The 13,882-nt window shown below is 41.9% G+C and overlaps 1 protein-coding gene across 3 annotated transcripts in view; it reads right to left on the bottom strand.

The window, feature by feature from the left end:
* LOC133359832 (receptor-type tyrosine-protein phosphatase beta-like) overlaps positions 1-13,882 on the bottom strand; it is a 425,084-nt gene that overhangs the window by 405,065 nt on the left and 6,137 nt on the right. For all 3 annotated transcript variants that reach the window (XR_009757187.1, XM_061578373.1, XM_061578374.1), the window contains exons 3-5: positions 7,356-7,389; positions 3,727-3,975; positions 1,695-1,949 (exon numbers count right to left, since the gene is read on the bottom strand). Coding sequence is in view for 1 of the 3 variants with exons in the window: in XM_061578373.1 (XP_061434357.1) it covers positions 1,695-1,949; positions 3,727-3,975; positions 7,356-7,389 (538 nt within the window). In the remaining 2 variants the exon portion in view is untranslated. The remainder of the gene's footprint in view (positions 1-1,694; positions 1,950-3,726; positions 3,976-7,355; positions 7,390-13,882) is intronic.

Here is a 13,882-nt window from a genome sequence, read left to right as displayed (position 1 = left end):
CCCGTACGAGGGCTGGGGGCCCCAAGGGGGTGCCTGGGGGGTCACGTGCTGGAGGGATCCGGACCTTCCCAGAGGTGGGGGAAGTGAGGCGTGGCCTGGGAAGTGAGGCGTGGCCTGGGGAGTGAGGCGTGGCCTGGGAAGGGAGGCGTGGCCTGGGAAGGGAGGCGTGGCCTGGGCGGAGCCGGCCACGCCAGAGAGACGAGATATAAGCGTGGTGTGAACGGAGAGCAGGGCTGTTCCTGAGAAGAATGAAGACACCTCGTGAAGATGCCAGAAGAGAAGACCTACAGTGAGCGGACTGCCAGCAGCCACCTGGCTGGGTCACGCTGGAGCGGCTAAAATACAATTGTGTGTTAGCTAGTGTAGGTCGGTGGTCACCACCCTATGTGTAGAGTAAGAGTAACTGTTGAGTAAACGTTGTGTTAATTAATAAATGAGTGTTGCCTCCCAAGAAGTGTGTGCGCCTAAATTGAACCCATTACATATACAACACGTTCCCGATGGAGTGTGTGAGAGAGAGAGAGATCTTGACTTAAAGCTTTCGTAACTGCAGGATTTCATATTCTTTGGGTCCTTCGGTAAAGTCACGAAGATAAGTTCAAAGAAAATAACTATAACTAACGAAAAAAACTACGACGTTTCGATTGCAACACAAGCGGTCGTCATCTGACGTCATCTGATGACGACCGCTTGTGTTGCGATCGAAACGTCGTAGTTTTTTTTGTTATTTTCTTTGAACTTAGCTATGTGACTTTACCGAAAGACCCAAAGAATATAAAGAAAGAGATGGCGAGTGAAAAAGACAATGGAGTGAGATGATGCTTCGCACTCAAATGATGCCAAGACAAAGACGGAGGAGAAAGAGGAAGGCACGACGTGTTCATATATAAGTAAACATTTATGTTTATATATATTTGGACGTATTGACGGTACACCAGTTGCAGCATAATGCACCGGTCCTCATAAAACAGTCCTGACGTTGGCATTATTGTCAGAGCGTGTTTGTTTGCATGTCCGCCAGAAGTACTGGTGCATAATGCAGACTTGATTCCTTGCAAAAGGTATAATCAATCTGGTGTTTCAACAGATTAACATCTCCTGTTTTATTGCCATGAAGGATAAAACCTATTCTGATTTGTCATAGTCCTGACGACGTCGTTGCTGCCCCTTGAGTGAGATGCAGGACTCTCCATCAGAAGTTGCACTCAGATTCAGCAGCCGCGTCCCCCATTCGAACGTGCGGTGGTGACACCACGAGTCGTAATATTTTAATGCCACCGTCCGCCAAATAAATTATTCCGAAAATTAATCGAGGAACCGGCTGACCAAGTCTCTAAGGGCACAAGGAATCCAGTCTTGCCTTTTTGGAGCACGGAGCAGGCGATTGTCATCAGGCTGGGCGCTGCTATATGGCAACAGACTGCGAAGCTTCGTGTTCAGCCCTGCTCACTTAACGTTCCGTCTTCCCACCGCTTTGGCATCGCGAAACTGATTTTGACACACCACCACGACCGGCGGTTTGCGAATCGCGGGAAAATAAATCATCATTGCGCAAAAACGTTAATTTGTTATATACCGTGCACCGCCAGTGTACAGCCAATACGTTCATGTAAACATAAATGATTGTTACACGTCCTCAAGCCCTTGCTCATGACATTGGAATGACATTGAATTTCAGATTTGAAAATACTTACAGGTTCTATCCATGACCACATCAGATCCTTGGGAGCAATAAAGATTTCTCGTCTCCACATATGCATAGTAGTTTGTGTCAGGAATCAGATTGGTGTATGTGATGCTACCCGTAGACAGCACATACGAGGACTGGTTTATGTTGTTATTGTCTTTCAAGCGAGCACTGTAGTACAAACTGGAGGAAGGAACCTCCCATGAGAAGCTCATGCTTGTCATTGTCTTGTCAGTAATGGTCACATTGACTTTGGGTGGCACTGAAAAACAGCATTAGAAAGTGGATTAGTAACATCAGCAACATGTTCACTGTTTTTCAACATATAGCATTATTCGGTACATTTCGATTTCGCAGTTTACATTTCGTTTCGCTTTTAAGTGCATTCATGTCTTTTTTTGTTTTCGTTAACACGTTCTTACAATCGATTTCGTAAAGATAATTTATTGGCCATGTATCGTGGCTCTGTATGTCACATTTCAGGGTGGTACTGCAAAACGACCAGTGGGGAATAACAAATGCATTTAGGGTGCAACAGAGTAAATCAAATCACTGAGAGTTCTCAACTTCGATTTGTCAACACTTCGAACAAAAACTAAAAAATCAGTGTTACATTGCCCTTTGCTTTATCTATCACGTGAATGTTTCTGGAACATTGCTAGCCTGCATGATGTCATGTGTCAAGAGAATTGATGTCAGATTCATATGTTTGTGCATCCTTATTAATGCCAGTTTATCTTAAGTGACAAGGAAGTTCAATTAAATGTCTCTGCAGTTGTTACAGTCTGTGTTGTCCTCCCTATTAAAGTGGGGGGCCATCAGAACAGTCGTCCAATCCTGTTAAACCCGTCCAGATGTCCAGAGTGTTGTAATGATGTCATATAGGGCAGTCTGCACACAAACGCCACCCTCCCTCAGCAGTTAGCTTGGGAGATCATCTCTGCCCGGTGCATTTCCTGGTCTCAGACTCTGGATCGCCTTCTGTACGTCCTCAACAGATGGCACCTCAGCCAGCCGTTCACAGGTTGTGACTACTACTTCCAATATTTGAGGCACGGCAGTCCCAGTAGGGTCATCCCAACTTTTCCCGATTATGTTTTCTTGGCTGAGGGATTTCCTCTCCCCCAAGACCTCACACAATGGTCAGAAAACCTGCAAATATGTTCCTAGGGTCGGAGATGTCATCACCATTTCTTTCCCATATTGTAATCTTTTTTTATAGAAAACTAGCACCCCACGTGCCCCTTTTGGACATGACCCCTCCCTTTCCCCTTTCCTCCAGCCAGCCAGGCAGCTAGCCAACGAACCTTTAATAATATACCGTAGTATTATATGATAGTACGAATGATATGGTGATGCATATGTGCGTACACACTTGCACAGACAGCTGTGTATGCGTGTGTGGCGGTAGTGTAGCGGTTTGCACTATGAACCCGGCAACCCGAGTTTGATTCCCGCTCAGGGCCAACACCAATGCCAATTATCTAAACCTGTCATGAGCCTCCCCTAGGTCGGCTCAGCCTCAAATGAGTACCTGGTGCTGTGTGTTAACATCACCACTGCAGAGACAGGCGGTCGGGTGTGGTGTTGGTCATCCACCGCCTCGTGTTTCCTTGCCGATCTTCATAGGTGCCACTACTTGCTAACAGCACTATCCCCAATAATCTGTCCAGGCTTTGGGTTGGGGGTTTTTTTTGTCTTTGGTGAGGAATTAGTGGCATCCCAGTCTCGACCTCCATTCCTCACCGCATGGAACCCACAGCCCTCGAGGCGGTTTCTACCCACTTTCACCTGCCTGGTGGTGTTACTCGATGACGATGGGAGGACTTCAAAGGGCCACTCTATTACTAATTGCAATTGACGGGAAATGTTTTGTTTTCTTTATAAATAGCAACCATCTGTATGTACCCCCACCCCACCCTGCCAGCTAGCCAACCAGGAAGGAAGCTAGCCATCCAGGCAGAAAACTTTTTTTTTCACATTGTGATAAGGAAATTAAAACTCTCTATGGTGGTGCCATCTCGCAGCAGGTCACTCACATGTGCTGTCGTACACGGTGTAAGAGACGTGTCTTGTGCCAATGCAGTTGACAGTTATGGCAATGATGTAGTATCTGTTAGGCACCAGTCCCGTGAATGTGAAGTTGGAGGCGCTCCCATTGACAGTGAAGGACGAGAATGTGAGTGTGATTCGGTCGGTTAATTGTAAGACGTAGCTGGTGGCGTCCACACCGACCTCCGTCCACGTGACTGTGATCGTTGTTTCACTCCTGGCACTCACCTGCACTCCTTCAGTTATAATTAATGCACACGAATCTTAATAAGCAAAACAATAACAATGACAAATAACAGTCTTTTTTCAGTCCTCTGCTGCTTAAAGGCCACCACCCCTGTGTCACAGGAATCTGAAAAAGAAATTCATAGCTCGATGGATTCCTCCAGGATAAATAAATATTCTGATTATTCTGGATTGGTGAAAGGATCGGAGATAGAACTCGGAGGGTGAAGGTTTGGCAGAAATAGTTCAGCTATCACTGTCAAATGGATGATATTCATGGCCAGAAATATAATTCGGGTCACAGGGTTCATAGCGCAGTGCACTAACCACTGTGCCACCACTCCCCACCTCCGTGTCTAATCGATGTAATATGAAGAAAAAAAACGGCCCAAGACACGCTGGTGGGACTACGTCGATCTGCTGGCCTGGGAACGCCTGTGAATTCCCCAAGAAGAGCTAGAGTACGTGTATAGTAGTGTATAGTAGTGTATCGTATAGTAGTGTATCGTAATGCAGTGTATAGTAGTGCTGAAGTATGTCGCCAGGGAAAGGGAAGTCTGGGCCGCTACTACTCAAGACGCTACCGCCACGACCCTCACCACGACAAGCGGACTGAGAAACGAACGAACGAACTGTAACCAATTTTTAACAAGTTCTGGCCAGCTGTCCTCAGCCAGCAGTGGACGTCAGGGATCGTAATTGATTTATCGTCGCCTGAGTAACATGTTGTGTCCGTGAACCCTCCTCCAACCGACACGGCCAATTTAATTAAGTTGCCTCGTGATTACCGGTGCTTTGGAGAGCCAATGTCGCAATATTTCACTATTGGATATTGTTCGCTGATTCGCTGATAGTTACAACCACCATCATTAGGCCGTTTCCACAATTCCTGAAACCGGCAGATTTTTCTGGTTACATCAGCGAACCGGTAAAGAACCCACTCGTTAAAATGCTTATACAACATGCGACAAAAAATGTTTTAGTGGGCCGCGTTGGGTGATGGACGGCTTTTACGACACAAGTTTGGTCAGATAATTGCATGGCCCACACCAAAAATATATGATAAATCGTATTGACTGCGGAAACCAGCGTGTTAGGTTAATACATTTCAACAATACGACGATCAGCATTGCATGAGTTGTCCACAAATATTTAATTAAATGTGCATCGTTTGTTTGATGCCATTGACATTTTCTTGGTTCTTTCGGAAAAGTCACGTAGATAGAAAATAAAAATTATAAAATAAAAAATTAATTGAAAATAATAAAAGCAAAAAACCCACGACGTTTCGATCGCAACACAAGCGGTCTTCATCAGGCGGAGAGAAAAATAACGCTCGTGTTGCGATCAAAACGTCATGTTTTTTTTTACTTTAATTATTTTCAATTTATTTTAATTTATTTTATTTTACTATTATTTTTTCTATCTGCGTGACTTTACCAAAAGAACCAAGAACATGAATTCCTGCAGTCACGAAAGTTTTAAGTCTAAATTTCTGACATTTAAAGTTCAACCTCAGTTCGACGTCAGCCATGAGGAGACTAACCTTTGATCTTTACAATCGATGACGCAGATATTGTCAGTTACACAATTTATAATCAAGTTAATCAATTATCACATAAAACCGCGAACATTTTGCAAAGCAATGCTTATTCATTTTGACCTTAACTTTATTTGGTTTGTTATTTTATATAAAAAAAAATGCTTTGCATACCAATCACGATAGAACAGTTTAACAAAGCAGATTAAACACTAATCTTGGACCTTACCTTAAACGATATCTCATGGTTTTCCACACCACGACAACCTTAGGACAACTCAATTTTTTCACGAAGGCAATGCTTCCTCCATCATAAATACAAGGAGTTCATTGAAAATGTTAAACTGCATCTTGCACCATTAAGGAATCGCTCGCGCTGTGTTCTTGTCTTCAGGTCGCCTTGTTTCTCTCTTGTGCTCATGTTCTTGTCTAGCTGCGTCTGGATCTCTCAGGGTCTCAGTGTCTCTTTATCTCTGTGTTTATCTCTGCGTGCCTCTGTCTCCCTTTTTTGCCTCCGATTATTCCCATGTCTGCTGTTTTCATTCTTTGCCTGCCCTCTCTGTGTTCATCTCTCACCCATTCTCTCGTTGTCCCTCTGCGTCTGTCTGTCTCGTTTTCCCTATGTCTGTCTCTCTAGGCCTGCCTCAAAGGCGACTGGGTACGGTGATAGCCTCATCACCGACCCCATCATGTGCCATTCCGGCCTTCATAGGCGCTGCTACTCGCTAACAGCACTTTCCCCAACAGTTTGTTAAGTTAATACGGGGAATCTTTGTCTCTGCGTCTGTGTGCCCATCTCCTTGCCTCTCTCATTGTCTCCATGTCAGTGGCGTATTAGCTACATCAGCTCAGGGGGTGCGGAAATCGATCAGGTGGGGCCCCAAATAGTGCGATTGTCTCTTCGCACGGTGGCACATAGAGGCTATTCGATATCGTAGCTCCTTTTGTCCTAACCACATCGTAATTACACTCACGTTGTCTCAAATATTTAACGCCGTAGGGGCGCTCCGTCTTTGCTAAATGCATTCATTGCAGCTCCATAGTGCCTCTTTGCAATATAATTGTCGCGTATCTAATGAAATAAATGTCCCAGAAACGGAGTTCGAATGTGAACGCATTTTCATGAAAATATATTGAAACTGCAATTGACACTGTTATCGAAAACAAATCTCATTGTGGTTGTCAAGAGGGCCCCAACGCATAGCTTTGGCTACCAGGGGGCCAAGGCGACCCCTGTCCCCACGCTAGGCGCCATGGTGGCTAGGATATGATAACTACCTCACCTGCTATTATGAGGTCGTGGGTTTCATCCCGACCATGACGCCTGTATATTTGGAGTTTGAATTCTCTCTTCTCGTGGGCGTGTGTATTTTTCAACCTGGTCCTCCGGTTTTTCGCTCCACATTTAGGATCAACATTAATGCATTTAGAGTATTTTGCTGCTGCTTTAAATTTACACGTTGAGCTATAATTTGTGATAGCCAGGTCACTTCTGAAAAAGAGCGATATAGCTCAATGGGCCTTACCTGGTAAATAACAAACAGTTTTTCGCTTATAGTTACGCTACTGCTCTGTGCGTGTCCTATCTGTTTGGCTAGCATATTGTCCTTGTTTGTGTTCTATCCCTTTGGCTCGTCTGTGTGTATGTTATCTGTTTGTATCGCATCTTTTCTCTGTGTGTGTGTCCTATCTTTTTGGCTAGCATCTTGTCTGAGCGTGTCTCTGTATATCTCAATCTCTAGGATCCTCCTTCTCCACGTTTGCCCCAAAATATATTTTGTTTCGCTGACCGTGAGCACAGGAAATGGCGAGGCTATGTTTTACAGGGCAATCAATGGTTGCAGGGCTTACCTGATATCTGACAACCATTTGCAACTCTTGCAACCTAGGGCAACAACAACCGCACCATTAAAATGTAGCATGCATCATTGTCACGTCAGCTTGTTAATAACGAATTTACTCACCGATACTGTCATATTCATGATAACGTTTTTTTGGGGTTAGATCACGTAAGTATAAATGTGTCGTTAACCCGCCACCACCCAACACAGCCAATTAGTAAGGTTTGCCACAAAAGGTTTGGCAAAAATTATTATCGATGCTGTAATCACCAGCGTAATTTCACAGTACTCTAATTGTAAATGTTATGGATTTAGCCTCCAACACACCAGTGTGCTTAAGTAGTAACTAATAGGCACGTTTTGTGTAAGTGTCAAACTTTACTAATTGGCTATGTCGGGCGGTGGGAGGTTAACGACGCATTTATACTTACGGGATCTCACCCAAAAAACATTGATTATGAACAATACTGTAATTTCCATCAGATGTATAGCCATTGTTTATCATAGGCACCATGTTACAACAATTAAGCATCTAATTACAACTTTGCAGACCAGTGCAACTCTTCGTGTCAGAGCAGCCAACTGCAACGGATACCACCGAGCTACTTCCGATATCTCTTCAAGTGATCTCTCTTTTACACAGCAGGGGGCAGCACTTTCACACCTCCCCCTTGTTATTTTTAGTTTTTTCTTTGAACCTATCTACGTGACATTACTGAAAGACCCAAAGAATTTGAATTCCTGCAGTCCCGAAAGCATTGTCAAGGTATGACCCTGTCTGAGGCTGAATAATTTGGTTTAATGTGATCCTTCCAGATCTGGCTGCGGACTTTAAGGTCAGATTCTTTTTTCCAATTCTACAATACATTTTTGTTTCTCAATGAGTATGCTTTTGTACTCGGAGGGCTGAGGTGGTTCTAAAAGTGGTGAGAGTTCAGTGGTAAGATTGTTACCATGAACAGTGTGGTGGTATTGTAGCGCAGTCTATGAAGCACCTCTCGGTTAGCACGGTTAGCTATGTACGGTGTAAAATAAGTTCACCATATATACCTAACAGAGAATTGAATGGGGCGGGTGTCGTTAAAAGTGAAATAAATGGTGCTCAGACCGATTTGAATCTGTGTTGCAAATCAGAATAACAATATTTATGTGTACTGGACGAATCCGATGAAATCTAAAGCTCCTTTTCACAGATGTCGGGTGGTGAAGGGTTAAAGTTAAAGAAACTTGGCGTTATATCTACATGGCGACCAATCTAAAACCCAAAATAAACTAATTATGACTCAATATTTCGTCATGGAAGGCTTACGTATATCAGAATCAGATCAGAATATTAATTTATTCTGGATGAATCCAATAAACTTTACAGATCTTTTTTACAGATGTCCAGTAGGGGCAGGTCAGAATGTTACAACACCAAACAATACAAAAACCACGATAGGAGTGTAAAGCATAGTAGAGGTAATCAAATAACTTAGAATTTTTTTTCCAAATAAAAATGAACTTTTTCTTATTTTACCAGGTAAAAACCACTGGGCTATTAGCTTTTTCAAAAGCGACCTGTCCAGAAATGATAGCTCAACGAAGTGGCTTATCATATGACATTTACAGTAGCACAATAATCTAAATAATCTCAACGCATGTTTATAAAAGTGGAGGGAAAAACTGTAGGATCCAAAGAAAACAATTCACATGACCATGGGAAGAAAATTCAAACTTCAAATATGCATGCATCAGGGTGGGAATTGAACCGACAGGAGAGGAAGATAACATCACACCACCCACACGACCGTGGCGCTGTAATAGAGCGATAAAGTCGAACACCCGACGAAATTACCGATCCGAGATTTGCCCACAGATGGAATAATAAAGTGGGCGTGGTGTTAGTCGTAGGGGCGTGTCAATAGCCAAATGTCGTTGTGGCTCGTGAATCGAGGCTAATTGTGATCGATTCTGCTGAGTCGATCTAGCACCCAGCCCAAAGTTGCTTAGGCAGCCATCCTGAAATTGTACGATTCTATCTTAAACTAGCAGGAAGTACCCGGCTTTATGCGGAGGGGAAATCTTTTTCAAAACGTGCCTTTTCTTAAAAACATAATACATACGTACTCAAATACTAAGCTATTGTGAAAAAACGGCATTCCATTAGTCTGTCCATTTGCAGAAGTTCTGAATTAAAAAGTAATATAAAGTGGGGGGTAAATAGTTGATCTAAAAGGTTTCCAGAAATTACAGACACACCCCCCCCCCCCCACCCGCTAAAAATATTTTACCCCCCTGTATATACAACAGAGTCAGTCGTATCTAGTGACCTTATAGTAGTATATATTGACTATATTAGTATTTACTGACTATTGTAGTATCTACTGCCTCTGTAGTTGTATCTACTGACTTCACAGTGTACAGTATCTACTGAGTAAAGTAGTATATACTGACTATAGCAGGATCTACTGACTATATAGTATCTAGTGACTGTAGTAGTATCTACTGACTCTACAGTAGTATCTACCGACTCTATAGTAGTATATACTGAATGTATAGTAATATCCACTGACTATAGTAGTAACTGCTAACTCTATAGTCGTATCTGCTGACTAAATTATTCACCGACTCTCTACTAGCATATACCGACTCTATAGTAGCATCTACCGACTCTATAGTAGTATCTACCGACTCTATAGTAGTACCTACTGACTCTACAGTAATATCTAATGACTATATTAGTACTCTATAGTAGTATCTACTGATTATAGTAGTAACTACTAATTATATAGTAGTATCTGCTGACTCTATAGCAGTATCTAATGATTATATAGTCATATCTACTGACTCTGCAGCAGTAAATACTAACTGTAGTGGTATCTAGTGACTGTAGTAGTATCTTCTGAATCTATAGTAGTATCCAATGTCTGTAGCAGCAACTACTAACTCTGTAGTAGTATCTGCTGACTCTACAGTAGTATCTGCTGACTCTATAGCAGTAGCTACTGACTCTATTGTCGTATCTACTGACTGTCGTATAATCTACTGACTATACAGTTGTATCTACTGCGTCTACAGTAGTATCTATTTACTGAAGTAGTATATGCCGACTCTACAGTAGTATCTTGTGACTCTAAAGTAGTATCAACTAAGTCTAGAGTAGTCTCCACTGACTGTAGTAGTATCTACCGACTTTACAGTAGCATCTCCAGAGACTACAGTAGGATCTCCCGACGTTACGGTAGTGTCTAGCGACTCAACAATAGTATCTATTGACTCAATAGTAGTATCTACTTCGTCTATAGTAGCATATGCTAACTCTATATTAGTATCTGCTGACTATATAGCAGTATCTACTGACTATAGTTGTATCTACTGACTCTGCAGCAATATATACTGACTAGTATTTTCTACTGACTCTATAGTAGTATCTACCGACTCTACGCTGGAATTTACCAACTCTATAGTAGTATCTACCGACTTTTTAGTAGTAACTACTGACGCTACAGTAGTATCTACTGACTATAGTAGTAACTACTAACTCGATAGTAATATCTGCTAACTCTAGCAGTATCTACGGACTATAGTAGTATCTACCCACTCAATAGTAGTTTATACTGACTCTATATTAGTAACTACCGACTCTGCAGCAGTAACTACCGACTCTACAGTAGTATATGTTGACTATATAGTAGCATATGCTGAGTCAACCATGGTATCTACCGACTCTACAGTAGTATATACCGAATCTGTAGTCGAAACTACTGACTATAGTAAGATCTACCGACTCTACAGTAGTAACTACCGACTCTGCAGCAGTAACTAATGGCTCTAGAGGAGTATCTATTGACTCAATAGTAGTATCTACTGAGTTTTCATTAGTATTAACTGACTGCAGTAGAACCTCCCGATTCTACCGTAGCACCTACCGACCCTAGTGGTATCTACCGACACTCAGTAGTATCTGCCGGCCCTGCAGTATTAACTACTCACTCTGCACTAGTATATATTGGCTCTATAGTAGTATCTACTGAGTCAAAAGTAGTATCTACGGACTGCAGTAGTATCTACCGACTCTACCTCAGTATTGTGCTCCTGTGTTTTTGCACACTTTTATTATAATTATTTTTTTTATTTTACACGCTTTTATTTAACTCTATTGTATCCTCAAATATTGTAACTCATAATTTACCCACTTCCCAATGTGGTATCGACTGCAAACTTGATACACTTATGTCATACTGATGACAATACTATATTCTATCATAAAATAAAACATTAATTTTAAAACATTCTTTTACACGCTTTTTATTAACTCTGTTGTTGTCGTATCCTAAAATCTTGTAACTCAAGCTAACCCACTTCCCAATGTCGTATCGACTGCAAACTTGGTATACGTATGTCATACTGATGAAAATACTATATTCTATCATTAAAATAAACAAAAATATTTTTAAACAATATTTTATATATGCTATGTTTCAGCTTGGGTCTAATTGGCCACGCTCAACTGACGTTGGCTATGAATCACCACGGTCCCGTACGTTATAGCAAGCTTCAGGGCCACTTCCTGGAGTCGTGGAGTTCAGCCATTACTCGTACGGTACATTTCATTAAAGAGTGTTTAAAAAAGTATTTTAAATATTACTTGTTTATTCGCCTTTTTTACGCGAAGGAGAATATCTCTCCCATCGCCGCTGAACGAGCTCGCGTGCGTTGCCAGGGGCAACCGCGAGTCAGCATTTCCGCGCATGCGCAGATGCGTGTTTTGGCACCGCAATCAGCGTAATAATGTAAAGTTATAAAGTGTGATTTAATTAGTTTACATTTCACGGAGGGGGAAAAACAAAGAGCGCTTTTTCGTGCGTTATATCTGTGTACTTTATTAAAACGTCAACCCGACAGTGTGTTAGTTAAAAGCATTGCAAGGCGTGTGCACAGACAGACAGACAAAAAATTACGTTTATAGGTAAGATTACATTTTGCGGTTCAAATATATAAAACTACTGTTTCAATGTGCGATGTTTATGTAAACATCGATGTTTATGTTACGCTAACGTTCGATTTTATCGCAGCCGCGATTTAGTCTATTCCTTTAACTTGATTTTGTGAAAAGTTTGTATTAAACTTCAGTGAGTGCAAATAATGACAAACACACACCGCAGAGAAAAACAAACAAAAAGCCACATGCATAAGGTATAAAGTCAAAACTTTACTCCCGCCTATGGCCTTACACAATTCTGACACACACAGTCCACCGATTCCATTTCTGCACAGCACATCCGCTCCAAGGAACTTCAGCTGGGAGGCCAGCACTCAATTTTCAGCTGGCAGTCTTGTATGTATGATGAACTTCTTTCACACCGTACATAGCCAACCGTGTTAATCGGAGGTGCGAGAGGACAACAAACTAAAGAAAAAAAAACAGTTCTAAAGAAATACGTTTTCAATCTAGATTCAAAAGTGCATCTCTCTAGTGCAGGGGTCCTCAAACTTTTTAAACAGGGGGCCAGTTCACTGTCCCTCAGACCGTTGGAGGGCCGGACTATAGTTAAAAAAACTATGAACAAATTCCTATGCACACTGCATATATCTTATTTTGAAGTGAAGAAACAAAACGGGAATAAATACAATATTTAAAATGAAGAACAAGTAAAGTTAAATCAACAAACTTGCCAGTATTTCAATGGGAACTATGGGCCTGCGTTTGGCTAATGAGATGGTCAATGTCCGGTTCCATATTTGTCACTGCTAGTCGTAACAAGTGATGCAAGTGTGCATCCATTAGTCTAGATCTGGTTGGAGATTTCAAATGTTTCATTCTGGAAAAAGTCTGTTCACAGACATAAGTGCTGCCAAAGATGGTTGCCATTTTAAGTGCATGGTTCCTGAGATGAGGATATGTCTCAGAGGGGAGAGATGCATAGAAATTATGAAGGCTGCTTGACTTGAATGCGTCTTTCAGAGAGTCACAATTCTGCAGTTCAGCCAGTTCCATTTGGTAAATTGTATCCACATTTTCAATGTCAATAGAAAATGGGTTACGGAAAAGCTGTATGTCCTGTTCATGGAGATGAAGCTCTTTAAATCCAAATTGGAACTCCTTTTGCAATTTTTCCAGTGAATCCACACGTTTTGTTTGGGAATGCAACCAATGGTTTTTCCGCTAACAGATTTTGAGTTGTGGGAAGATGGCAGAAGTTTTCCTCCTTCACTTGTTTGATGAGGAGGCCTAATATTACTTCAAATGCTTTGACATGTGATTGCATATCACAGATGAGCTTCCCCTTTCCTTGAAGTTGCACATTGAAACTGTTGAGTAGCTCTGTTACATCTGTCAGAAAGGCAAGGTGCCATTTCCATTCTGCATCATTGAGCTCTGGTACTTCTTTGTTTTTTTAAAGCAGAAAAGCTGTAATCTGTGGAAGTAAGTCATAGAAACGTTTCAAAACTCTCCCTCGACTCAGCCAACGGACTTCTGTGTGATACAGAACATCTTCATAGTCAACATTTAGCTCAGACAGAAATGCCTGAAATTGTCTGTGGTTTAGTGCA

Source organism: Lethenteron reissneri, chromosome 66 (assembly GCF_015708825.2).
Source record: "Lethenteron reissneri isolate LAM-NWPU_2019-01 chromosome 66, ASM1570882v1, whole genome shotgun sequence".
Taxonomy (NCBI): Eukaryota; Metazoa; Chordata; class Hyperoartia; order Petromyzontiformes; family Petromyzontidae; genus Lethenteron; species Lethenteron reissneri.
The sequence above is the reverse complement of the archived record's forward strand: the minus strand, read 5'-3'. Positions and strand labels throughout refer to the sequence as shown.